The 26,535-nt window shown below is 35.9% G+C and overlaps 2 protein-coding genes and 1 pseudogene across 4 annotated transcripts; all 3 read right to left on the reverse strand.

The window, feature by feature from the left end:
* Positions 1-3,742: 3,742 nt before the first annotated feature.
* Positions 3,743-14,260, reverse strand: LOC143603544 (TATA-binding protein-associated factor BTAF1-like). The gene is made up of 26 exons (XM_077080326.1): positions 14,074-14,260; positions 13,566-13,660; positions 13,242-13,459; positions 13,114-13,168; positions 12,951-13,032; positions 12,554-12,849; positions 11,755-12,473; positions 11,542-11,674; positions 11,345-11,413; positions 11,051-11,262; positions 10,726-10,957; positions 10,473-10,643; positions 9,959-10,384; positions 9,426-9,854; positions 9,222-9,341; positions 8,110-9,116; positions 5,916-6,405; positions 5,774-5,842; positions 5,597-5,701; positions 5,289-5,519; positions 4,935-5,198; positions 4,809-4,858; positions 4,558-4,667; positions 4,399-4,481; positions 4,107-4,316; positions 3,743-4,025 (listed from the first exon to the last, which is right to left on the reverse strand). Exons 1-26 carry the CDS (start codon positions 14,126-14,128, stop codon positions 3,858-3,860), a joined length of 6,099 nt encoding a protein of 2,032 aa, XP_076936441.1. The 5' UTR covers positions 14,129-14,260; the 3' UTR covers positions 3,743-3,857.
* A 1,744-nt stretch (positions 14,261-16,004) lies between these two features.
* On the reverse strand, positions 16,005-20,686 carry LOC143603553 (ATP-dependent DNA helicase Q-like 2; annotated as a pseudogene). Its single transcript, XR_013148082.1, has 20 exons — positions 20,619-20,686; positions 19,768-19,988; positions 19,532-19,678; positions 19,239-19,454; positions 19,062-19,166; positions 18,850-18,954; positions 18,645-18,767; positions 18,453-18,541; positions 18,326-18,362; positions 18,210-18,243; positions 18,092-18,144; positions 17,945-18,022; positions 17,748-17,813; positions 17,584-17,650; positions 17,447-17,500; positions 17,245-17,352; positions 17,025-17,089; positions 16,791-16,869; positions 16,477-16,683; positions 16,005-16,379 (listed from the first exon to the last, which is right to left on the reverse strand). The product of XR_013148082.1 is annotated as an ATP-dependent DNA helicase Q-like 2 (transcript).
* A 593-nt stretch (positions 20,687-21,279) lies between these two features.
* On the reverse strand, positions 21,280-25,061 carry LOC143602680 (trihelix transcription factor GT-3b-like). 2 transcript variants are annotated; one of them, XM_077079723.1, is made up of 3 exons: positions 24,738-25,061; positions 22,137-22,729; positions 21,280-21,978 (listed from the first exon to the last, which is right to left on the reverse strand). In XM_077079723.1, exons 1-2 carry the CDS (start codon positions 25,020-25,022, stop codon positions 22,151-22,153), a joined length of 864 nt encoding a protein of 287 aa, XP_076935838.1. In that variant the 5' UTR covers positions 25,023-25,061; the 3' UTR covers positions 21,280-21,978; positions 22,137-22,150. The 2 variants fall into 2 exon arrangements, with proteins under 2 accessions (XP_076935838.1, XP_076935832.1); XM_077079717.1 differs by lacking the exon at positions 21,280-21,978 and having other exon boundaries at positions 21,989-22,729.
* Between the last annotated feature and the right edge of the window lie 1,474 nt (positions 25,062-26,535).

Genomic DNA, 26,535 nt, shown 5'->3' on the forward strand with positions numbered 1-26,535 from the left:
ACGTCTCCTCACGTTTCATTTTTAAAGCATAAGCTTCTTTCTTTCGCTTCTTCGCCTCGGCCATTTCCGCCAACTTAGCCGACTTGTATTCGGCGAAGTCTTCGGACACCACTTCCTTTCCGAATCTTGATGATTCCCCACTTTTCTTGCGATGCGGCCGTGTGGGTGTGTCTTCGTCGGGATCATCTCCGGGTTCCTCGTTCAAGTTCATGTTGCATGACAAATCGTCGGTAGACGTTGTGTAGTTCCCCGACTCGGAAGTCTTTGATCTTTTTGAAGAAGATCCTTTCTTCCTTGGAGCCGTCGGTCGGTCCGTCCATGTCGACCATGGGAATCGGTTCCCACTTCGGGTGGTGTCTCGCAACCTCCCACGCTTCCAAGTGGGTAAAGATCTATATATGAAAACCTTGACATAATCGCGCAAAGAGTCCTTTATGATAGTCGCCTCGCTCGCTCCGCTTTGTGAAGTTCGGGACTACAAAATATTTAGAAAAATATATATATCAAATTGTAAAAATAAAGTAATAAATTATTAAAAAATAAACTAATAAATTAAAAAAAATAGTTGCCAATTGGATAAAGCAAGCATTAAATTTTGACATTTTTCGATTCATCCCCACTTGGAAGTCATTTGATCCATGTTTCGTTTTGTTGACCCGGGAAGTTTCTCGAAATGTGCGATAATACGTCTCCATAACATTTCTTTTTTTGTTAGTTTAAGTGTTTTTTTTATTCAGAGCAGTGTAAATAAGACTTGGTCAAGGCGACCTCCTTTGCGGGCACCCAAGGCTTCTTCGCGCCAGTGACATCCTCCTTCCCGGGTACATCTTCATCCACAGTGTCCACTTCATCACGAAAAGCACTTGCAAATTGATGTATAGCATCGTTATCGTCTAGGGGATCGACGGGCATTTAAGACGGTTGAGATTGAAACATTTGAAAAGTATTATTTGGATAATTTTGTGTAGAAAAAGGTGAAAAAGATTGCGATTAGTTTTGGGACGGTTAAAAAGATTGGTTTGATACGGTTGAAAAGATTGCGATTGGTTTTAGGACGATTGAAAAGATTAGGTTGGGGAGTGTTGAAAAGGTTGTGGATAATAAGGTTATTGTGGGGAAGGTTATTGTTGGAATGGTTGGGTTGTGTCGGGTTCATCTTGTAACTGAAATCTCGTCGGCTCGCCTAGATTTTGTCGAACCTTTGGTCAGGTTTGGGTTTTCTTTGTACTCGGGCCACGTTTCCTAGAACCATCCATTGGTGTTATGTTAAAATGTTGTTTGTAGTAGAAGTTTTGAGTTGGATTTGAGTTTGTTTAGAAGATAGATTTGAGTTATTTATATAGGTTAAATAATTTTTTTTATTAACACCCCCCCCCCTTCAACGGTCATAAACTCCCCCCCCCCCAACGGTCATTTTCTTGAAATCCACCACGTGATGGCCATCACGGGAACCCTCTCATCACGCGTGATGAGAGGGGCGTCGGCGGTGTTCTCGCAGCCATTACGCGTGATGGTTCCTTCATCACGGACCACCCCCAGTGGCCTTAAGATGGTCATTTTGTTTGGTTTGTGTGTGTGAGAGAGAGAGAGAGGGGCAATATCACGTAACACGTTTTTTTATAACTGAAATCTCGTCGGCTCGCCTAGATTTTGTCGAACCTTTGGTCAGGTTTGGGTTTTCTTTGTACTCGGGCCACGTTTCCTAGAACCATCCATTGGTGTTATGTTAAAATGTTGTTTGTAGTAGAAGTTTTGAGTTGGATTTGAGTTTGTTTAGAAGATAGACTTGAGTTATTTATATAGGTTAAATAATTTTTTTTATTAACCCCCCCCCCCTTCAACGTTTATAAACTCCCCCCCCCCCAACGGTCATTTTCTTGAAATCCACCACGTGATGGCCATCACGGGAACCCTCTCATCACGCGTGATGAGAGGGGCGTCGGCGGTGTTCTCGCAGCCATTACGCGTGATGGTTCCTTCATCACGGACCACCCCCAGTGGCCTTAAGATGGTCATTTTGTTTGGTTTGTGTGTGTGAGAGAGAGAGAGAGGGGCAATATCACGTAACACGTTTTTTTATAAGAGAGTTTGTTTTGTTATTTTGGAAGCTTTGAATAAAGATACATGTGTATAATAACTTTTGTTACCATACACGGGAGTATAACGTACCGTTGGTTGTCCTACAAACATATACCAACAAACCATGCACCTATATACGAGCGTATAACGTTTGTGGACTTTGAGTTAGTGGCTCAACCTGTTTAATTAGACATGTTACGTGTTAACGTGTTCAATTAAATATGTCAGATATATCGACCGAACATTACTATTTATTAAATCAGTTAGATATGAGAATAAAAAGAAAAAATATATATTTTTTAATGTCAACAAATCCCATCCAAAGCGTTATAGCAAGTAAAAAGCACATACTAAGTGACGTTTTATATTAGGAAGGAAATGTAAGTTTTTTATATCAAAAAAAGTTAGCTTTCTGTCGTAAATTATATATTAAGAAATGTAAGGGTTTTTTTTTTTCAAATGCCATCAAAATTTTGTATATAATATTAGCATCAACACTACGAGCCCCACTCTCGTAATTGTAATTATAGAGTTTGCCACTTTGTTGTAATTTGATAGGTGTTAATGTATTTTGTTATAATTACTAACTAGTTATATACTATATACTAGTTTTTATCCCCCGTATTACGGAAGTTGTTTTATATTATTTATTTTTAATATTTATTTTTTTATTGTATGAAAGTTAATAATATAATTATTGTTTGATGATAAATTGTTTCACAAATAAATGAGATGTTATAACATGGTTTAAAAGCTATTCGGGTTTGATTAGACCAAGACCCGTTTATTTTTTACTATAAAATCAGGTTTTTAATTATAAATTATATATATCTTTTTTTAAATAAATCATATATTAATTTTTAGTATATCCTATTTTGTAGGATTTTCACGTCAATAATTTGGTGAGAATAATGTTTAATTTAATACGATGTTATAACTCGTTTAATGTATCTCTGGGTTTAGTAAGACTCATACCCGTGAATTCAGGTCAAATGCATGAGAAGCCTCCATTTAAAAATAAAGCAAATCTGATGACTCCAAAAAAGGGGGAGCGACTACATCGTGACACGTAGGATTTTTATGTTTTCGTTTATATATACTATAGATATAATGCAAACCTCCTTGTACTTGTGGTTTGTTATAATTTGACTCACAAATTATATACCTTATAGATTATACAATGCACCTGTGCTTTTATTTCTGTCTCTCTTTGTTATAATTTGACTCACAAGTCATATATATAGTTTATACAACGCACCTCTGTTATCAATGAAAAGATTTGAGTTCTGTAAGTCAGTTTATACCATAAATCCTATAAAATTCATTGTGTGAAGTTGCAAGAATATTAAGCATCACATGTTCTTCCTGGCACAAAACTCAATCAGAGCTAAAGAAACAAAAAGTTCGTGCAACAAGGCCATAACGTATAATGGCAAATACATAAAACGTATCTAACAAGAATCCGCTACAAAACATAAACATCAGTTAGTTATAGGGGGTATTTTTGCCCTTACTCGTAACAGAAGTTGACTCTTACAATATCATCAGCATCTGTTCCCTTCCTTCAGTTACTCCCTATTCCTTACTCTATACCAAACAAAATGCTAAATAAACGGGCCAAGGGCAAAAAAAAGAAATTCAAAGAGTGAAACAACTACCGAAAACTTTGTCAAAATCACAAGCTCTAGCTCAAAAAATGTATACTGTACAAAGGCTGCTGTGCTTTCGACATGTTCCAAAAACAAGCTCACGTATTTTAAAATTTTCCCATTTACGCTTCAACCATTCAACTTGGCTAAAAACTGACTCAGATTATATTCTTCATTGTACTGTGATTGATCCCAAAGCTCCTCCAACCCACCAAGAACGGCTTTTAGCCCTTTACCGCCACCTGGCACCTTTGTTAATCCATCAGTGTTTTCAGAGCTCTTTGAAGTGGATGCACCCTGGAAAACCATATATCATTGTGATATGGGTAAAATAGTCATTTGACTAAAAAAATGACAAGAGTATGTTTAAGTTTTTACCATTTTAGTGTCTGCTGGAGTAAATAGATCAAGTAACTGATCTGTGTTCATTGTTTTGAGACTGGCATTTTCTGCATTAATGACTGCATTAGCAACTGAAACTTTGAATTTTTGGAGGCTCATCACTTTTTCTTCCAAAGTTCCTCTCATTATGAGACGATGGACATTAACGACTTTCCGTTGACCCAACCTGTGTGCTCTGTCCATTGCCTGGAGTACAAAATGAAAAGGGTAAAAAGGTAATTTCACAAGAAACCTCCATACCACATGAAAGTTAGAGCATCATATGTACCTGAAGGTCACGCATTGGATTCCAATCATGCTCCATGAAAACTAGTGTATCAGCTGAGGTTAAATTCAAGCCCAGACCACCAACTGCCAAACACACAAAATTAAATGATAAACAATCATAGTGTTTAAGCAATATAATTATACAAAGATCACAACTTACCATGTGTTGTCAGGAGCAAAACATCAATAGTGGGGTCTGAATTGAAAGATTTAACAATGTCAAACCGCTTTTCAGGTTCAACTGAACCATCCAGCCGCAAGTATGTAACACTGTTTGCATGGTTCACAAATTATTAGGGTTCAAAAACCAATAAACGCAAAATATTAGCATAAAAGTTAGAACCTAAAAGTTATTTTTACCAAAGTATACAGATTATCATTGAAATAATACAAAATTTTGTAAAGACTCACTTTTTCATATGGACACGAAACAAGTCTTTCTCTATAATGTCCAGCAAGGCCTACAAAGTATATTAAATTTGCATTATGTAGTTTTAAAAAAAAGCACAATAGACTTCTACAAAACTATAAGCATACCTTATGTTGTGCAAATATCAAAACCCTATGCTGCCCAACACTAACAGAACCATCAGAACCAGGGCCCTCAACACCTATCCCACACTCTTCCAAAATTTCCTGAAGAGCAACCAACTTTGGAGAGTGATGAAGTTTATGTAGTTCTGAACTGATGTCAGAATTTGCTGCAAAAATATCGGGCAAAAGCCGGGGAAGTGAATCTTGAATTTTACCACCGAGAACAAGCAAAGGATGACTGCAGAGTTTTAGTAAAAACTGAAGGGCCTGCAATATTAATGGTGATATTTTTGATCATCAGGAGTTTTATTTTCAGAAATTGGAGAAAATAAATAACAAACCCGCCCTTCAAGTTACCTGGAAAACATGAGAAGATGTTTTGGATGCATCTTTTCCTTCACCTTCACCTGATTCTACTTCATTTGATTGCACCATATTTGAAATTTCATTTTTCACATGTGAGCCAGAAAATTGTTCATAAAGTTTTAACTGAACCGGACCCAAGTCACAGTATCTATCTTGTATTATTTTCTCTGGTAAATCTGTCAAAACTTCATCTTTCGTGCGACGTAGAAGAAAAGGCATGACCTAAATAAAATAAATTGTAAGATACAGAAAGAACAAAAAGTTTAATTTACTCTGAAAACATGAAAGAAAAAGAAAACCTGTTTGTGCAGTGCTTCCATGGCAAGTATACCGGCTTCAGCATCCTTTGCTGAACATTTAGAATCACGAGCCGCAACTAGTGGTTTCCCATAAGTTGCTTGAAACTAAAATAAGGAATAAAAAGTAAGTTACCATAACATATTTAGAATACATTAATATTAATATTTAAGACAGACCTGTCTCTCAGTTCCAAGAAATCCAGGCATCAAAAAGTCAAACAGAGACCATAATTCCAAGACGTTATTCTGCATAACCAAGTCTACAGTTAAACACAACATTCAATTAATACTCAAAAACACTTGAAATAATAAAAAGAACCTGAATCGGAGTTCCACTTAGTATGAGCCGATGCTGGGCCTTCAACTGTTTTACAGCACCTGTGATTTTAGATTTTGCATTCTTAATGATATGCCCTTCATCCAAAATACAATAGTTCCAAAACATCTGTCTCAAATGCTCAATATCTTTACGAATCACATCATAAGATGTTACAATAACATTATATTTGGGAAACTGTGAGCGGAGTGTAACACGTTCTTGTGAAGAACCAACATATTGCAATGTGATTATAACAGATGCATCAATGAACTTTTCTATCTCATATGCCCAATGTCCAACTAGAGTTGATGGGCAAATAATTAGTGATGGAGGATTTTCAATTGTATTTGAAGCCTGGCGCTCTACAATGTCAGATGCCACAATTGCTGATGCTTGTAGGGTTTTACCAAGGCCCATATCATCACATAAAATTCCGTGAAGGTTAAACCGTTTTAAAAAGGCTAACCAGTTTATACCCTCCTGCTGGTACCTATACACAAAAAAGATTCATTTGGGTAGAAAAGATATTTATGTATATTCACGCTATAAATGCATGAAATGGGGTGAAGGCAAAAGACGTATTAGTTCAAAGAAAAATTAAAGAGATAAAATCAATTTAACAAAACATATGATGATTTAACCGTTAACAAAGTACAACCACCAAGAAAATATAAGGATTCTCACCAAAAACTCTAACAAGCTTAGGGGCTGTTTGGCAATATCGTACTGAACCATTAAGAAGCCTGACTGATTGCCATTAAGGCCTGACAGATTAAGAGGTAGCTTCTGAATCGGTCAGCATGTTTCCAAAACTTACCCATTAAGAGACTCCATGAACCATTAGGAGGTGTCTTTTAAGTGAGCCAAACACACTCTACCTTTGACCGATTCAGGGGTAGCCTCTTAAGGGAATCATAAGAGGCTACCAAACAGCCCCTTGGTTGCATTTGAATTGACTTGTATTTATGTGCACAAATTAGGAATGTGCATGAAACCGGAAAAAAAAAACAATTGAAGTAATATATAAAACAAATAAGAAATGGAGGAGCACAAAAGTTTAAGACCAAATGTGTAACAATCAATTAATCATCAACTAACAAAAAAAAGGCCCAAAATTTTCAAGCCCAAACGGTAAAATCGAATAAACAGAAAACCGAACCCAATGTAAAACTGAAAAAACCAAAACGTTCTCAAAAACCAAAAAACCAAGTTTTCGATTTTTGGTTTGATTTGAGACCAAAACCAACACATGCAACCCCTAAAACAAGTATTGGTGTGATATTAAAGGTGTTAAGGTGGCAAACACAACCAGTTATACTGGAATGGCCAATTTGGATTGGACTTTTGGTAACAGAACAAAACAGATAGCTAAAATGAAATGAGACTTATTGGGTTAAACAGGGTAAAAACTCAAAATCTTATATTGTCCTCATCATGTTATTTAAAAGAAAACATCTTCTCTCTTTAATAATATAACTAGGATTTAGGACCCCGCGCTTCGCGACGGGACCGTTAAATCGAACAAAAAAACATAACTAAAAACGTTAAACCATAATACAACAAATTATCTATGTAGAACAAAAAAAAAACCCGGCACGTTACAGCTGCGAACCCATACAAATTCGGTTAGTATCAGCAGTACCAACATATATTAGTAAGCCAATAAAAATATTTTAAAGGCGAGGTATCAAATATTGAAACACGGATATAAAACCGTGCGACGATGGGATATTTTAAATCGTAAAATTTTTTTTGGTTATTATAAAGACGAACTATATCAAATATGAAAGCAAAGTTTTAAGAAAATCGTTTAACCGGCAAATAAAACATGTAAAGTCCACACTTGTCCAAGTTTTGTGTTTAAAAATATAGTTTGTTAGATATTTTAGTTAGTTGAAGAAAAAAATAAAATAAAGAAAATAGAAACCATTATTTTTATTTATGAATTATGTTTAATGATTTAGTAGTTATAATAATTAATAAAATATTAAAATATTAGATAGTAAAATGAATAGTAGATTTGTGAAGGGGATAAAATCCTTTATTTAATACATATAATTTTTGTATTAATATTTACTATTCATAACAAATGGTCAGTCAGCACAACCTGTTGGCCAGCTTGCTCCCATTTTTGCTATATCTAAATGTATAAACAAATCAACATAACTGAAAAGGTGTAATTTTGAATCATTACCTTCTAAGGGTCGCTTTCAACTCAGTTGGGACCTTATAATCATCAATATGTGAATTATCAACAAGTTGCTCCAAGAACTCTGCATCATCACTACTTTTGGACAGACTTTCAGTTAAACCAGGAGGAGGAGAAACCCCACGGGCCAGGGGCAAAAGAGGTACAAGTGCAGCAAAGCTATGAGTCACACTCCGTCTAACAGAATGATCACAATCACTCATACACCTCAAAAGTGGAACAACTAACAACCTTGCATATGGGACCAAATCAGTACCGAGCCCCTGAACCAGCAGACTCATTAACATCCCAGCTCCTTGTCTAGCATTGACAGATGTCATATCTCCCAACATTGGAATGACATTTTCAATTATGGGTCCCATAATGTTGACCGTCATTGACTTTGCCATTGCTGTTATACACCTTGAGGCAGCTAATCTAACAGCCACATGAGAATGGCGAACACAATTAAAAATGCAGGGAAGAAGTGTCATCAGTTGGGGCCTTAAAGTCTCGTCTAGTAAAGAACCAATAGAACGAACCACTTGTATGTTATTTATCAAAACTTGAGGGTCTTTAACAGAATCTGTAATTTGACTAATATGCCCTTCGTCTCCTGATGCCACTGGCTTTAGAACTTCAGTAAGGCAATCCCATAGCTTTGGAAGCTTTTCAAACAATGAATGACCGAATTTATGGCATAAATGTTTTAAAGTAAATTCTGATCCTCGTCTGCAAATAAAGCCCTCAACTTTTGATCTGTCTTCGTTACCAAGCATATGCACTTTAGGTTTAGTTTTATTAGTGGAATTGCTCCCAAATGGAAGGAGATCTTGTTCTTCAATAATCTCTATTGAGTTCAATACTCCAGCTTGAGGGGTCTCAGAAGGATCCATGCATATTAACCCACAAAGGTTTTTAATTAATTTGTCATTAGGACCCGGCTTACGATTCACACAATGATATATAAGCTCTGCAAGAGCCTCAGCTGTCATATCTTGCAGTACTTCCTCCTTTTAAATGAAGCATAAAGTTAAAAAGAAAGTTGCATGCATCTTGTAACTAAAATTGAGTGTGTATGTATGTAAATAGAGATGTGTGTGTGTGTGTAAGAATACCTGTTCTCTCTTGATTGAAGCCATTAAGGGTAATATTATTGGATTAAGCTTTGCAGGAAGCTCAGACATCCAAACGACTGCTGCAGCAACTAAGGCTGATACAGTAACATGCAAATTGCTCTGTAAATTTAAAAAATGTGAGAGAATACTTATAAGGATAATAAACCCTACAACCAAATAAAATGCAATACACATAGAACAAACCTGAACACATTTGAGGTACCCTGAAGTGGTTAAAAGTCTCTGCTTTATAGACTCTACTTCATCAAAACTGTTCCTACCAACCGAATCTTCACCAGCACCAGCATCATTACTTGGGAGTTGTAATTTTGATATAAATGTCATTGCATCATCAGGAGTCAAATTCTCCACATCCATGGGCATGTGCACGCCACATGATTCAAGAACATTAACGAGTTGAGAGGCCTCATTTCGCATCTTATCATAGGTTCTAGAAAGTTCAGAGTAAGGAAGACGGGAAATTTTTGTAGGAAATGCAGGATCTGTGCACGTTAGCAACTCCAACAACCAGTTCTTCAGGGTTTCATAGTTGCTAGACGTGAGTCCTTTGATTCCAGAAAGGCTTTTGTTTTTCATCTCTTTAAACCAAGAAATCAGAACCAATGAAGCCACCTAACGATAACAGTAACAGAAGTTTATAAAAAGATCCTGAAAGCGAACTCAACCCCCCCCCCCCCCCCCCCCCCCCGTTTTGACCCATATGGAAAAGAGCATACCTGTCTTTGAACTCCAGATAAAGATGTAATAGCTTTCCATAAGGGATCAAAAACATACTGATCAGAAACCTCATGCAACTTGGATGCTAAAATTCCCAATGCTGTTGAAGTAACTATTCGAGTATTTGTAACCGACATTTCACTATCTGCACCTACTATTAACTTAACAGAATTCATTGAAGAATCTCCATTTCTATCATGAGAAAAACTAGTTTCTGTAGAATCTGAGACCGCATTGGAATAAAGACCGTTTTCAAGCTTCGAAGCTCTCATTTTGGCTGCAGCTTTGAGTTGACTTTTTCGTGGTAGTGCAAGAGGCCAAAACATTTTTGAAGCATCCAATGGTGACCCGTACGGAGTAGTTACAAGCTCTATCCAAGATGCCATGTATGACTTGGCAGCAGCTTCTAAGTCTCCCACTGGACACTGCCATCAATTCAAACAAATGTTAACTATAATAACAGAAAAGTTACAGTTTTGAATTGAAATTATGCATCAATGTTGAATTAATCACCTCAAGAAGCAGCCTCCAGACCCTCTCGGAGCACTGTAAAATCTCTTGATTTGATTCAAGCAGTAAATTCTGAAACACAATTCCAAGGGTATCAACTAGTATAAATGAAGGCCAAAATGAGCTAGAAGATTCAGATACACTCCTTCTGTGTTCCGCTTCAAGCAGACGCTCCTGTGTATATAATGCAATATATTTAATTATTTATAAGCATTTTGAACAATATAACATGAACAAAATGAGATAATTAGGTTACCAGTGTGCGAATGGCTGAACAACGGACAGATGTAATACTATGTCTCATAAACGGCCACAATCTTGGAGCTAATGTTGGCAGCATATAGGGATTATCTTGAGAATTAACTGTGCGTGCAAGATCATCAGTGGAAACAATCTCATTCAGATCAAATCCTTGTTTTCCTTTGGCTGAAAACATTCTAGAAATCATCTCTTCCTGAGAATATATTTCGGCCAATAGATTCATCACACTGTAATGTAATAACACAAATGCTCTTTAGAACACTCAATTCAAAACAAAACCAGAATTCTTAAAAAGGTTAAAAAAAACATGCACTGCCTACCTGCTAGTGGATGGGCTTAAATCATCCAAATCAAGCAAGATATCCCATAGTAACATCACAATAGAATGCAACATTTCTCCACTAAGTGAAACAATGGCAGATGCAGTTGGAATCAAGGCCTCTGCGGCAACTGCTCTTACATCATCATCAGGATCTTCAAGGCCAGCTTTACAAGCAGGAAGAACTCGCCCAAGTAAATCAGGAAGCATCTCCTGTTTAAGATAATCATCGTACTAGCTTAGCAAAATCTAGAAAATAACATAACTTAACACAAGTCACAAACAAGTTATTTACCTGACGCACGGCAACCAAATATTTGATACCCAAAAGACTGCCATGGCGAATTTCCCATTCTGGTCTACGCTGGAATAATTAGCAAGAGAAATCAACAGCATAAACCAATAAGATATTATTACACAAAATAACCAACAAAACGTTTAAAATACGGCCACCCATTAAAATTATTAACAAGTCCCAAACATGATATTTACCTGCATTTTCAGCAGCACATTTAATGTCTCGTGAACTAGCAAATGAGACATGTACTTAAGCGCTGCTCCTAATGCCTGTGCACATGTTTCACGCACTGGTGCAACAACTTGATCAGACACGTAGTCCCCAAAACTGCAAACAGATTTTAATTGCTTTTAAAAAAATATTCATAGGAAAGGATTCTTCACAAAGTTAAGAGGTAACTTGTCTACCGATCTAATGAGAGCACACACAAGAACAGAATCCCACAATCCTGAAGAAGTTCTGAGTTTTTTACCAAAGAACTTCTAGCCCGCTTAATCAAATTGCCCAACGCACTATTTTGAGGAAGATCGTCGAGTATATCAACTTTCTCCACCAAACTTTTATTATCACAATTATTTGCTGCTTGTGACACGTCAGCAGCAGCTTCAGTAGGCAGATGACATACAATGTCCATAGATTGAGGCTCAACTTTAACAGAAGTTACAACTGCTTCACCATTTGCCTGTCTAACAGACTGGTCACTTTTGATATCCACAACCAATTTATTTGCATCAAAGGTGGCATCTGTGCTAGTGGATACCGCTATACGCATCGGGTCATATGATGCATCTTCAGATTTCAGTTTTTTAAGATCTGGCTCAGTTTCATCTGTCCCTATTTGCATATTCAAATCAATTTCCCGTTCTCTCTTCATATCATTTTTCATTTTATCATCTGCTTCGGTTAGCATTATGCTTTCAGAGGTGTTGTCTGACACTAGAACCCCAGCACAGCCACCTTGATGTGTCAAGATTTCCCTTAAAGCCATGACACTTCCATGCCGGACCTCCCAAATTGGATCAAAGATATCATGAATGAGTTGTTCAACAATATTATGAAAAGGCCAAGTTCCATCTTTTTCATGGTCCAAGGTGTCTTCATCAGGAATAGCAGCATCATGAAACAGCTGCATTGTTATATATTAATATAAAGTTCATAACTTGCTATAAATAATATAAACAAAAAGGAAACACTAAGTTTCATTACCGAATTAGCAGTTGGTAAATCTGAAGTCATGCCTTTGGGGGAAATTAATTCCTGAGTGTTTGTTTGGTCTTTGGAACTACTTTTAGCTTTACGTTTATCATAATTTCTTGTGCGAGCACTTTGCCCTCTTGATCTGTAACCAGGAATCACATTTACAACAAACTGCTGGACATTACGCCCCGGTCTTTGTAGGTGAAAATGAGATGGTACACTGCTTCCAGCAGGATTAGGTTTATCCACCACGAGATCTTCGTCTCCAATCACATCATCCGTAAACGGCTCACACATATCCAAACCTGCACACAATCAATCAGACATACGAGTTTAAAGCAATTCAATAAAGAAATTATTTCACGATGCAATTATAACCAGAGGTAATAACAAATTCACAACTCACCCAACCGCCGATTTAGGTTTTGCCTTTGTTTGGCTAGTCTTTCTTTCGAGTTTCTGCCAGAATCACTTGCAAGTTCATACTCCTAAAACAGAATAATCAATAATATCAAGATTAACTATATCAACAAGACTTTAAGTTAAAAGTTAAACAAAAAAAATAGTACCTGTCCTCCAGAAGCCAAAAGAGCCCCATGTCTCAACACTTTAGTGAGTTCAAAGCTGTGAATATAAAATGTCAGATCGATAGCTGAAACAGAGCAAAAAATGGGAGTTCGTAAGAGACCAAGAAAACCTCTGAAATGAAGTGCTTGCACTTATTTTGGGGGAAGATGTTGGCCAAAAAATAACCTCTTCAACAGAACAGTTTATGCAAGCCTCCTTCATCTTTGTCTCAACAAGATTAAAAAGATCAGTCATAGACGAATGCTTGAAACATCCAGCAATTGCTCCAATGGCATGAGCCGCTGCAATTCTGGTATCCCAGTTTTTGTTACGAAGATATCGTGATACCTGAAAAAGGTATTGAGAAATAATCAAATCAATTTGAACGCACAACCGCCATAATATGTCCCAAACTAAAAAAAATACTAAAATAAGTCAACACAGTAACGCATACCTTACGTAGCAAAGAGCTTAAATCCTGAGGATGTAATTTTGCAATCTCCCCTATCTGGCGAGCTGCAGTGAACCGTGTGGCTTGTGTCGAGCCAGCTTAACAACGGTCAGGAAATACAAGCAACCAACACGAACATGAAAAGCACACATTTTTCATTCTACCTTATTTCAAGCTAATATTACCCTAACTCTAACATAAGGTGACATTCACAAGTTCCAACCATAAATTATGTCAATCCACTGCATCAGATAGTTTCACCACTCTAAATCCATCTAAAACTATATATATTAATGATATTTCAACTAAACTCCCATATTGCATCATTTGGTCATACATGCATGGCACCTAATCCACTTTTTATAATCAATTCAAAGACAAATCGATTACGAAACCAAACTATAAACTTATTGCTAAAAAATCATCCATTTTCTCACAAAAAAAACATTTAGTATGATAATAATAACAACAACAACAAGCCTAGAAAAAAAATATTGCATTAAAAGGATACTCTCGAGTAAAGTGAGTAACCGTTGGAGACGAGAAGATTGCTGCTGTTGTGTCATATCTGTTATTAACTATACCAGTCACAACATTTCTCATTCTAATAATCCTTCACAATCCTGTCATATGATTTCATTCCTCTCACCAACACACAATCCTACACCAACCAAAAATTATATAATAAAAAAAACAAATCAACATCTAAACCTAAATAATAATAATAATAACACATTCCAATCGAATTACACTAACAATACACAACATTATTCAATAAGTATAAACAATTTTGTTATTATTATAACGATTGAATCGTTAGCAGTAATAATAATAATAACAGATAGAAATAAGAGTAATTGGACGTACCTTAGGGTTTTTTTCGTGAATGGAATTGAGAGACCTAATAATAATAATAATAATAATAAGTGTGAAGCATTCGATTCAATTGACGGTTATCAGCGTGATGCTGATGATAACTGAGATTTCACTTTATAACTTGTTACAGCCACCAACGACGTCGTTTTGGGACCCGGGATTGGATGTGACGGGTCGGGTTTTAGGAATGGACTTTTGGAACGAGTCTTGACGTTTTGATTGTAAAATATATATTGGTAGTTAAATGAATCTTATTGGTAGTTACTAAAACTAAATCTAGTACACATTGGTGGAACCATCTTAACGGATTTAAAACATTCTATGCATTTTTTACGCCGGATTAACGATTACGTTCGACTTTACTCGTTTTATTATTTGCTTAGTATTTAATTATATTTATTTGTTTTTATTATGTATTTAATACTGCAGTTTATATACAAAAGTAAATTACACATCCGATTTTGCAATAAGATCATATTTTAAGTTTGGTCATTTTTTTAGAATCACTATTATTCAGCTCTGACATGTTATATCCTTTTAAGTAACATTAAAAATTAATAAAGTGTTCTAAAATGATCTTATATATCTTTATCTTAAAAATGACAAAAAAAATGATGGGTGTTGTTAAACGTATTTCATTCCCTCTCTCTTGAGCTTTACATTAATATAATACGATTAACCATTTGTTATTTCCTTTTTGTCATTTTGCTATATTTTATTATTTTTATTATTAAAACACATTTTTAGGAGTTTTTTTGTTTATTGTTTTTATATATTAAATGATTTTTTATTTTTTTGGATAACAAAAAAAACTTGTTTCTTCTTATTTAAAATAAACATTTTTTATTATTTAATAATAAGTCTTTTTTTCCTCTAATTGCTTTATTTTTTGATGATGTTTTTTTTTTCAAATTGTGTTTATAGTTTGCATTTTTTTCAATACAAATTTAATATTAGTTAAAAAACACAAAAGAAATAGTGTATTTACGTAATAAACTACACAAATTTTATGAATTGATAACAAAATATATAATGTTATGTGATAATTAAAGTTTTAACATAGAAATAGTGTTACGGTGGAGTAATACGTCAAAAAAAATTATTAAATAAATTGAAAGTTCAGAGAAGAGGATATGACAAGTAAAAGAGGGGGTACGTTTAGCATAACAAAAAAAGATAATTATAATCCCCCAAACCCACCTAGTCTTGTTCTATTTCTTTGATCTCGCAACGCTGCCCACCGCCTACCAAATTCGTGCCAACAATGGTTAGTGGTAGTAGAGTGTTTTTCCTTGACAACCCGAAGCTCAGACAACCCCCAAAAAAAATGTGGTTATTCTTCTATGCCCTCGTACAACACATCAAAATCTCTGCCCTCTTTACAAATCAAAACTCTGACAACCCTTCCCTGCCATCACAAATCGCATCACTACCCTTCAGACGCAACTCGTCGATCTATCAAAATCCCCATTTGAACCGATTGATTGTATAGTGTTCCCAAGAATCTACTTTACATTCTTATAGCAAATCTAAATCCATTAGACATAAAATCAATCATCATGTCTACTTGTAACTAATTTCAACTCCCATGTGCATACTCTTTAGACAATCCATTAAAAACTGAGGTTTCTAAGCCAAAAACGTTTTGAGTCATTGTTTAAAAAGCTAAAGATCGGCCACAAAAATAAACTGATGATTGGTTTACTGGTTTAAAAACTCTTACCATATCATAAACCATCTTCAGTTATCATCTTCACTGCTATCATCAATGACAACCACCTTCTTATTTCTCCACTTCCTTGCATTTCTATTTACACTTTTTTCTTGTTCTTTATCTGCTGAATCATCACACAGTTCATCATCAGACTCATGCTTTCCAATTACTTCAAGAATCCTCTCTCCATATTTCTGTGTCTTTAATTTACCGATTATCTTCTCCAACTGCAAGTAACAAATGGGACCCGTTATCAAATCTTAATTCTTCCAATTTAATATATATGGTAAGATTAAATAGCTAAAAGGAAGCACACGATAGTACGTGTTCAGTTGATTCTGGTTTTTGAGAGCATAACATGCTGATCTGCTGAGCAGACAGAATAGAATGAGGGAATATTCCTCCATGTGTGGAAGAAAGTTCTTTCCTTAAATTATCAAGTTTCACTTCTAATCCCGAGTGTCTGCTGCGTTTGGATGATTTAGTAATATTTCTCTGTCCACTGGTAACCTCGAGTAATGTTCTTTTTCCCTGTGTGACATCATAATATAATAAACAATTTGGAAAAAGAAATGTTGATATATCCGTCCGAAGAACCATCCTTGGATAATAAAATAAAAGAAAACTAAGTGGCATACCATGTAAAACATGCTTCGCAAGCGGTCCCAGCATTACATAAGCATTAGTTGCATATGCGGTATGAGAAAATTCTTCTGTCTGCATGCAAAAGATTGTATAAGTAAAAGAGTATTATTTATATAAAGTTGCATTTTTATTTTTGGGAAATTATGATATGAGATCAAAGAAGGCAGGTATAATAGGTAACTTATTGGAAATGATATATATGATAATGTAGAGGTGGTTATCATTACCAACACTCGGTGGAGAATGAGCTGAATCACAAGATGCTCTAATTCATCCTTCTTCAGCTCAAACCCTTAACCACACATAAGAAGTAAAACATACTTTTATCAGAAACCGTTTGTTTCATAGGGTGGGCCAACCTCTGTTCTCGATGGGTCCGCTATGACAGCCTGTTCCATGGGGCCCACAAAAAGAAGAACGGAGAATTGGAGATTGGCGTAAACATACCTACTTCCTTGTTTTTAACTTTGAACTTGTCCACTAGTTGTAACATTGTGACTCTTTGATCCATTTCTTGGATTTCTTGCAGCAAAGTTACAAGAGCTCTAGCATGGCCTGCAATACAATCCAATCATTATACCGACAGGTGGCAGGATGGGCAATTTCCTTGATTCTACAAGTTACAGTAACATATAGTAAGGCAGCATACCAGATGCATCAATTTCTTTGACCTCACACGAAAAGGCACAATTATCACACATTCCTGCAACAGGGTAAAATAGAGTGTTATATAAAAATGAATATTTCAAATTTTCAATATGCATAAATTATAACAAAATAAAATACCATTGCAGTCTTGTAGCGGCTCAGCAAAATGTTTAAAGAAAGCACTTCGGAGACATTCTCTTTTAGACTGCACTTGTATAAACAGTAATTTGTAAGATAGCTTGAGAAATCGTTATGTACATTTGCAGGTTTTTGGGAAATAAGTATCAAATAAATAACAATACCTGACAATACCGCACCATGTCATACAGATTTTGCAGACCAGAATTCTCATAGAAGACCATGGAGCTCTATAACAGAGAGTGTGATTGCAAGGTATTATTTATATGAACAAACATATGAAAAACAATGACATCCAAGTATCAAACAATTAGGACTCATTAACCAGCCCATATTGCCAGCTGTGGTGCTGTACTCATACCTGTCTAGGCACATCAGCGGGCCTAAAGAACAGTAGACATTCAGAAGGAAGCCCGTCCCGCCCTGCTCGACCGCTTTCCTGAAATAAAAAAAAGTTACATCCAAGAAAATTGCATGCTAGGAATAAGCATTTTAGGAGGGTGCAAACCTGATAGTAAGTCTCCATCGATTTACCTATGCTGTGATGTATGACAAACCTGACTATAGCAAATTAACGTGTAAGATAAAATACATCACACAAACTAAATATACTGATGAATACTAACCATCTGGTTTATTAATTCCCATGCCAAACGCCACCTGTCATAAAATCATATCTAAATTGATTAACGGGCATTATAACTTTATAACATAGATTTAACAATAACTTTGTCAAACATACTGTCCCGACAATGACCTGCAACTTGCTATTGCTCCACCTGTTGTAAAATCATAAGTTTTTTATTTTATTATTTATATATATGGCATAAATAGATATTCAAATAAAGAAGGTCTGTAACTATATTTACCGCATATGAACTTTTTCACGGGCGTTTACATCCATATCTGCATGATAATAGTCTGCTGAAACTCCTCTCTCACGCAATTCTTTTGCAACCTATAGTTCTTGAGCATAAAAAAATATAATAAATATAATACATATGCATAATAAGATGAGTGTGGCAACAAATTTATTTAATTTATTTGAGCACGACACATGCCTGCTCACATTCCTTACGGGAGAAGCAATAAACAATTCCAGATTCATTGTTGGTATATGAACTTTGTATGAAGTCAGCAATGTCATCAATGACCACCTTTGCAACAGATGATTTCTCCCGAACCTGCCAGGTCAGCAATACAGTTCAGTCTCTCATGATTTATAAAAGACTGTTGAATAGCATGATCCATTAGTAATAGCATTACCATATAAAAGAGATTTGGTCTGTTCCCTGTGCTAACAAATTTTATGCATTTTGGAATGTTTAGCATCTCCATGAGATCTAACTGGACCTTTTTTGTAGCTGTTGCCTAAATAAAAAACAAAACATAATAATATCAAAATTAAACCTCATTTATTCCAAAGTAACTTCACATGGCAAAAACCCAAAACTATAAAGACGTGGAAGAATACATACAGTCAAAGCAATAACAGGAACGTTAGGAAATTGAGTCTTCAATATACCAAGATTCTTGTAGTCGGGACGGAAGTCATGGCCCCACTGACTACAACAATGTGCTTCCTGAAAATTACCAAACCTCTAATCATATTTAACCTCAATTTGGTTTCGAAACTATAAAAAAGTAGAACTTACATCAATTGAAATCAATGAAAGACAACCAGCATGATGGCACTTTTCAAGTTTTGACACAAATCTCTTGCTTTTGGAAACCTTTTCTGGTGTAACATATAATATTTTAAGGTCCCCTTCACCCTTTTCAAGAGCTTTGTAAACAAACTTTTCATTTTCTTTGTCGGTGGTCGAGGTTAACATAGATGCTGGGATCCCTAATGCAGTCAACCCCATGACCTAAAACATAAGTTTTTTAATATAATGTTGTTTCGAATAGTTATTTATTACTAAACGATATCAACAAAAAAAATTACCTGATCATGAATAAGTGAAAGCAAAGGACTGATGACAAGAGCAATTCCGTTATTTAAAACAGCTGGAAGTTGGTAGCAGAGACTCTTGCCACCACCCGCAGCCATTATCACAAGCACATCTCTTTTACTCATGATTGCATTTATAATCTGGCAAGCAAGTATCGCATACATTAACTCATAAAGTTGTAAATTTGTGTGGTTTAAAATTATTAGTGTGTGAAAATGATAAGCCCAACCTCTCGCTGATTTGCACGGTAAGTTGGGATGCCAAATATGTTAAACCTAATATCATCAGCTTCATTGTCCCATTCAAAAGACCCTGACCAGTTCTCTGTTTGAGGGGCTGCATTATCCTTTTCAGACTTTTCTGATCCTTGATAAGTTTCCAAAACTGCCTTGAGTTCTGACTGTTTCACGTATAACTTCTCTTGCTTATCAAGCAATCTCTTTATTTCATCTGGAACATATTATTTCCATCAGATTATGGCAACACTCACATATCTCAATTGAAAAACTCACCCAGACAGTGTCAAATTAGGGTATGAATCAAATTCAGATTTCAGACACACAGTTACACAAAAAACTAGGGGTGTAAACGAAACGAAACGAAACGAGCCGATCCCAAGCTCAACTACGCTCAAGCTCAGCTCATTTTGAACACTTTCTCTAAAGCTCGGGCTTGGCTTGTTGATCGTCTATTAATTATCTATATATATTTTTAATTATCTTTATATATTTTGAGAAAAACTTTAAACGAGCCTAAGCTCGGCTCGAGCTCGTGTAGGGCCCTTAAACGAGCCAAAGCTCAGCTGTGCAGTGTAAAATAAATACATAGAAGTCCAAAAGACGTAAAACTTCAAAACGCACAAGGTTCGAGCCTAAGCAAGCTTCCCATACAAGGCTAAAGCTCGGGCTCAATAACTAAGCGAGCTTCATTTGAGATTCATTCTATCAAGTGAATATAATCTAACAGTCCGTGTATGATTAAAATTTAAAATGCAGCATAACCATAAGTTCATATTAGTTGAATTCGAAATTGATCACACTCGCATATCAAATATTCTGGTATATTAGAAATAGAGATAACCTTGAACGTCTTGAAGCTCTAACTCAACGTTGGTTAGCTCCTCCAGAAGATCCTCCATTGATATTGATATTGATTTCAGACCACTTTGCTCCCAAACCCTAATACTCCCTAACCAACACCCGGAATTGTCATCGGGTTGACCCGGTTGGCAAGACGTAAAATGATTTGATTTTGTTAACGACCCACGAATAAAAAGTTCAGGTATCCGGGGGTAGCCCAATAATAAAAAGCGACCGAATACGTTTCCGATCGTAGATAGCGTTGGATAGCCAAGTTCATCATTTCTGTTTTGGGGAAAACCCGCTACCGTTGCAGTAAAACTCGGCTAAAATCATATTTGTACATTGCTCAACTGGTATTCAAATTGTAATTTACAATAAAATTGCTTTAAAATTTTATTTATTTATTTTTAAACTGTTTAAAATATGTAAATAACTAAACAATTTGATAATTAAACACACTAACTTTTTTTTTAAATCATAAAAATGCCTAAGCAGATTGAAGACTTTAAGTGTATTTTTAAAAATAAAATAAAACAGCATCCGTGGCACGGGCTTCAAACTTATGTCTTTTTAATTGCAACCCGTAAACAACACCTCATACTACGTTGTCTGAAACGATTAGTCGAGTGTTAAGGTATGAAACCGACCACACTAGCCAAATTGATTTGGTTCAACTGCTTTAATCATGCATATCACTCTTTAAAAGATAAGATGACCACTCCGATTTTTAAAATTAAATGGACCTAACAAACATAGAACAAGATCCAGCCAATAACTATGTTTTCTAAATATAACCAATGATAAGATTGTATATTTTCGTTTTATCTAGTTTCGTTTTGCTTTGTCAATCGAAACCAAGTTACCCACACATGTTCACAACATTGTTATAAAATGAAACTATTGTAAGATAAGAGACCTGTCTCACAACGGTTGTATGTACAACAAATGCGAGGTTTATCCTATCCTAGTAGATTAGTCTTTTGGGTTGAGTTATCTTGGTTGGGCTATCACAAACAATCATCAAGACCAACCAAACATGTCAATGGTTTCATGCCAGTGGATTTGCTTTACCGGTTTTAACTAAACAGATCGACCCACCAACCCGTTTAAGTGTTTAACTCGTCTAGATAAATGGGTTAACATGTGGTGTTCAAGTTACACGATTTTAAGTGTCTAAATTATGGTTGACATATTTACACGAATAAATATGAGTCATGTTTGGGTTTAACGATTCAAGTTCAACTTGTCAACCCGTCACGATTGACACCTCTTCCAAAAACCATATCTTACTAAAAAAAATAGGCTTCAAATCCAAAAGTAGCACCTTGTCTAACTCAGAAAACTCAGGTGTATAAAAACTATTAAATATATCACTAAACAGGACAAAGCCAGTTAGCATAAACAAGATTCTATATCAGGTAAGCATAAGGTTTCTAATCTTCAGCTTCTCATGTATATTCTTAACTTCTTCTACTAGCATATTTGTACAATATACTGCCATGAAGAACAACACCACCTGTAAAGATCAAATCATTGATCGTTCACGAGTTTGTTGAGCAGCAACGTCAAAAGTTCATCTCTTCTCTCGGCCCGACTCTCCTCTCTGATCTTTCTTTCTTCTTCTTTTTCCCTCCACGCCTGCTCGGTCCTCATCCTCTCCATTTCCATTCTCTCCATCGACTGACGCCATTCTTGGTCAAACATTTGTCTTTCGTAAGCATGTTTCTCCATCAACTGTCTCCATTGCATGTCAATCATCTGCTGCTGCTGAAAGAACTCATGCAAAATCTCTTGAACTGAATCATTATCTGATTTCATAGGTTTTGGAGTTGCAGGTTTGTCAAGATTTGATGTCTGTGGACGTTTTCCCCTATCGGGTTTCTTTCTTGTTTGCAGCTCTTGGTATTCATCTTCATCTTCTGAGATTTCTTCAAGTGATTGATAAGAATCGGGCCTTGCAACCCGCTTCTTTGACTTTGACTGGCTGGAACCGGCTTCAGGGTCAAACGGTGTTGGTGGTGCGTCTGTTGCTCTCTCGGTGAACAAAGCATGTAGTTCGTTAAAGAACGGGAATGAACGGGCGTTATCGCGGTCAGATGTCTCCTTTCCCTAATCACACATTAAAAATTCGGTTAAATAACTGTATATTCATCCAGATTATTAATATCATCAATGTATACTTAATCTATGTTTATAAGCACCGGATTGGCTCATTATCATTTTGATTCCTGAAGTTGGAATGATAAATTAGAGTCCTAACAATCTAAAATCACAGCCAACAAATAATATCAGAGATTTAGTGCAAAATCACACAATGGATAAGAACCATGTGCATTATATTAACAAGCAATTAAGCAGTAAGTACACAATAAATTTCAAAGACGAGAGCAAAATCACAAAATAGATAAGAACCCTGAATCAAATTAAGCAGCAAAACACACTGAACCAAAAACGATTAAACAATAAACCGAAAATCGGTTACAGTTTTTTTGTATACCCTTAACCTAAACCAATCTTAACTGAAAGTCCGAAACCAATCGATTTTGGTTAGGGCTAAAAACCGAACCGGAATTAATCGAAAACCAATTTAACCGAAAACTGGTTATGGTTTTTTTGTGTAGTCCCTCGATTTCCGTTAGGGCTAAAAACCAAACCAAACAAACCGAAACTAATCAAAAACCAAATTAAACCGAAAACTGGTTATAACTTTTTTGTGTACCCTTGGTTTCGGTTAGGGCTAAAAACCAAACCAAACCGAAATTAACTGAAAACTGAATTAACCAAACCCTGATTAAACCGAAAATCCGTTCCGGTTTTTTTATTGTACCCGTGGTTTTGGTTTCAGCTTCGTTAGGGCTAAAATCCAAACCAAACCGAACCATGCACACTTGACACCGTTGTCACAGAATGAATTTCATAGATTTGGGGCAAAACCACACAATGAATAAGCTCCCTACATCAAATTAACATGCAATTAAGCACTAAACACACAATCAATTTATGATCTTTAAGGCAAAATCACACAATATGTAACAACCCTACATCAAATCACCAACCAGTTAAGCAATAAACACAAAACAAATCTAACAGATTCAGCGCACAATCACACAGTAAAGTAATAACCAAAAACCCTAAAAATCAAACCATCAACCTGTAAGCACACAACAAAATGAAAAAGCCATTAACCTTAACCGAAAATCGGTTATGTTTATTTTGTGTACCCTCGGTTTCGGTTAGGGCTAAAACCGAACAGAAATTAAACAAAAGCCGAATTAACCAAATACCAATTAGCCGAAAATGAACTAAACCAAAAATCGGTTACGGATTTTTTTGTGTACCTTCAGTTTCAGTAAGGGCTAAAATACTGAGCCGAACCAAAACTAACCAAAGACCGAATTAAACCAAAAATCGGTTACAGGTTTTTTGGGTACCCTTGGTTTCGATTGTGGTTAGGGCTAAAAACCGAACCCAACCTAATGGCGCACACCCCTAAAGCACAGAACGAACTTCAGAGATTTGACGCAAAATCACACAATGTATAAGCTCCCTACATCAAATTAACAAGCAATTAAGCAGTAAACACACAACAAATTTCAGAGCTTTGGTGCAAAATCACACAATAGATAACAACCCCACATCAAATCACCAACCAGTGAACCAACTTAACAGTAAACACAAAAAAAAGCCCTCACAGATTCAATGCAAAATCACAGAACGAGTAATAACCAAAACCCATTATACATTGAAAACCAAATTAAAACAAAACTCGGTTACAACTACTTTGTGCGCCATTGGTTTTGGTTTCAGTTAGAGCTAAAACCGAACAGAAATTAACCAAAAATCTGTTACAGTTTTTTTGTGTACCCTCGATTTCGATTTGTTTCGGGCGAAAAACCGAACCGAACGGTGCACACCCCTTTTAGACCTTGGGGCAAAATAACACAATGTATAAGAACCCTATCTCAGATCACCAACCAATTGATCAGTAAACACACAATAAACCTCACAGATTCAATGCAAAATCACACAATGAGTAAAGTAATAACCAAAAACCCTAACAATCAAACCATCAACCAGTAAACACTTAACACACATCAACTCGAAGCAAAATGAGGACCTTATAACGCGTAACAAGGTTCTTCCACTTGCATTTACACTGCTCGGGTGTCCTCCGGTAGCCTAACTCCTTCATCCTCACACTCACCACTTCCCACAAACCCTTATTCCTCTTCGCCACCGTGAACTCTCTCTCTAACTCACCTCGTATCCCTATCAGATCAACTGTCTCCTTGTGGCTCCACGTCAGCATCTGCTCGTCTCGTCTAGAAAACTCACCCGTCTCTCCAACACCACCACCACCAATCAACGGCTGCGGTTGTTGCGGTGGAGGGATGCTCATCATTATGTGCTGCAGTCGAGTTAGGGCTTCATTATTATTATTATTATTATTATTATTATTATTATTATTCATGTCACCACCACCACCACCGCTGCTGTTGCTTCTGAACATGATGATGATGATGATATGTGGCGGACAAAGTCAACAAAGTGCTTTTGTTGGTTTGACTGGAGGTGGGAAAAGGTTTATCATGTTTCAAACACCGGTCAGAGTTTAAGAATTTATTAATCTACTTTTACAAAATTTATTGCATAATAAAGGTGAACTTTTACCCTGCTAAAACTCCTAGTATGCCAGCTTAAACCACTGATGAGGAACAATAGGCTTTATAACTTCTATTTACTCATTTATTACTAGAGACGCGTAAAATGATGCCGTCAAACTCAAACGTGAGAATAAGCATGTATACGTTGATAAATAGTTGTACTTTTATTTCTTTGTTTATTATTAGAGACGTATAAAATGGTGTAGTCAAGCTCAGGCGTGAGAATAAACATTGACAATGAGTTGAACCATTTATAGTAGTAGAATGGTAGTAGTTGTATATGTGGTTATTAAATGATAACGTTGACATTGTTCATTCCTTGTTTAGTATGGTTATAGTGTTGTTGTTGTTATTATTATTATTATTGTATATGAATAATAATCAATCATATCACTTGGTCTAGGACTCCATCGTTATAGTGTATCGCAAACCGCAGTCATACCATATCATGCCTTTGATGATACGTTGGCTAGGCACTTAGATGAATCATGTTACACACGAGGTCGTGAGGTCTGTCGTTTCAAATATACTTGTATATCTTTATTTTCAACTATTATTAAAGGGTTCGTAAACACATGTATATTGACCGGATATGTAATACATAGATAGATAGTTGTATGTGTTCAAAGTAAATACAAAAACATTAGTTCAGCTAAGATAAGCTGTTTTGGTCGATTCGACAAACACAACCAGAACATATACTATGTGTTTTACCATTTTTTGAAACTGTAATTAGTGATTTAGATAGTTATTTATCTTGCTAAAATCTATAACTGTAATTAGCAAGAGCCACTCATGATTATCTTGCTAAAATCTATAACTGGGCCAAACTTGAACGAGCTCGAGCCTAAACTCAAACCTAGAACAAAGTTCAATTAATATACGAGTTTTGGAACGAGCTTCACACACCAAGCTTGATTAGGCTCATGAGCCCAAGTGAGTCAATTTTTTTAATATCTAAAAACTAAATATATAGATCAAAAGGAAGTAAATACCTAATAAAGAATAAGCGAGTCGAATCCTAGCTTGTAAAATTACTCACTAGCCAAGGTAAGAGCTTTAGACATAGAACTTGAAACAAACCCAGGCAAGCTCCACTCATCTTTGTCTAGTTTACACATGTAAAACCGACACAAAATTCAGTTCTAAGCATATACGAGTGAAGGCCACCAAAGCAAAGCACAAAACGTTTACGATAAGTGACACGAAAGCAGCATGAAAGGTGTATTTTAACCAAATTTCAGTCCACCA

The sequence above is a fragment of the Bidens hawaiensis genome, unplaced genomic scaffold (genome assembly GCF_021521415.1).
Source record: "Bidens hawaiensis isolate Kalapana, Puna unplaced genomic scaffold, B.hawaiensis_p1.1 tig00001961_1, whole genome shotgun sequence".
NCBI classification, from domain to species: domain Eukaryota; kingdom Viridiplantae; phylum Streptophyta; class Magnoliopsida; order Asterales; family Asteraceae; genus Bidens; species Bidens hawaiensis.

Bases quoted from the DNA above. Each gene is read 5' to 3' on its own strand.
- LOC143603544 (XM_077080326.1), bottom strand. From the start codon at position 14,128: ATGACACAACAGCAGCAATCTTCTCGTCTCCAACGGTTACTCACTTTA. The intron at 10,958-11,050 runs GTAGGCAGTGCA...ATTACATTACAG, and splicing joins TTAAGCCCATCCACTAGCAG to TGTGATGAATCTATTGGCCG. The intron at 5,520-5,596 runs GTTTTCTTTTTC...TATTTTATTTAG, and splicing joins TGGAAGCACTGCACAAACAG to GTCATGCCTTTTCTTCTACG.
- LOC143602680 (XM_077079723.1), bottom strand. From the start codon at position 25,022: ATGATGAGCATCCCTCCACCGCAACAACCGCAGCCGTTGATTGGTGGT. The intron at 22,730-24,737 runs GTCCTCATTTTG...ATGTGTGATTAG, and splicing joins ACCTTGTTACGCGTTATAAG to GGAAAGGAGACATCTGACCG.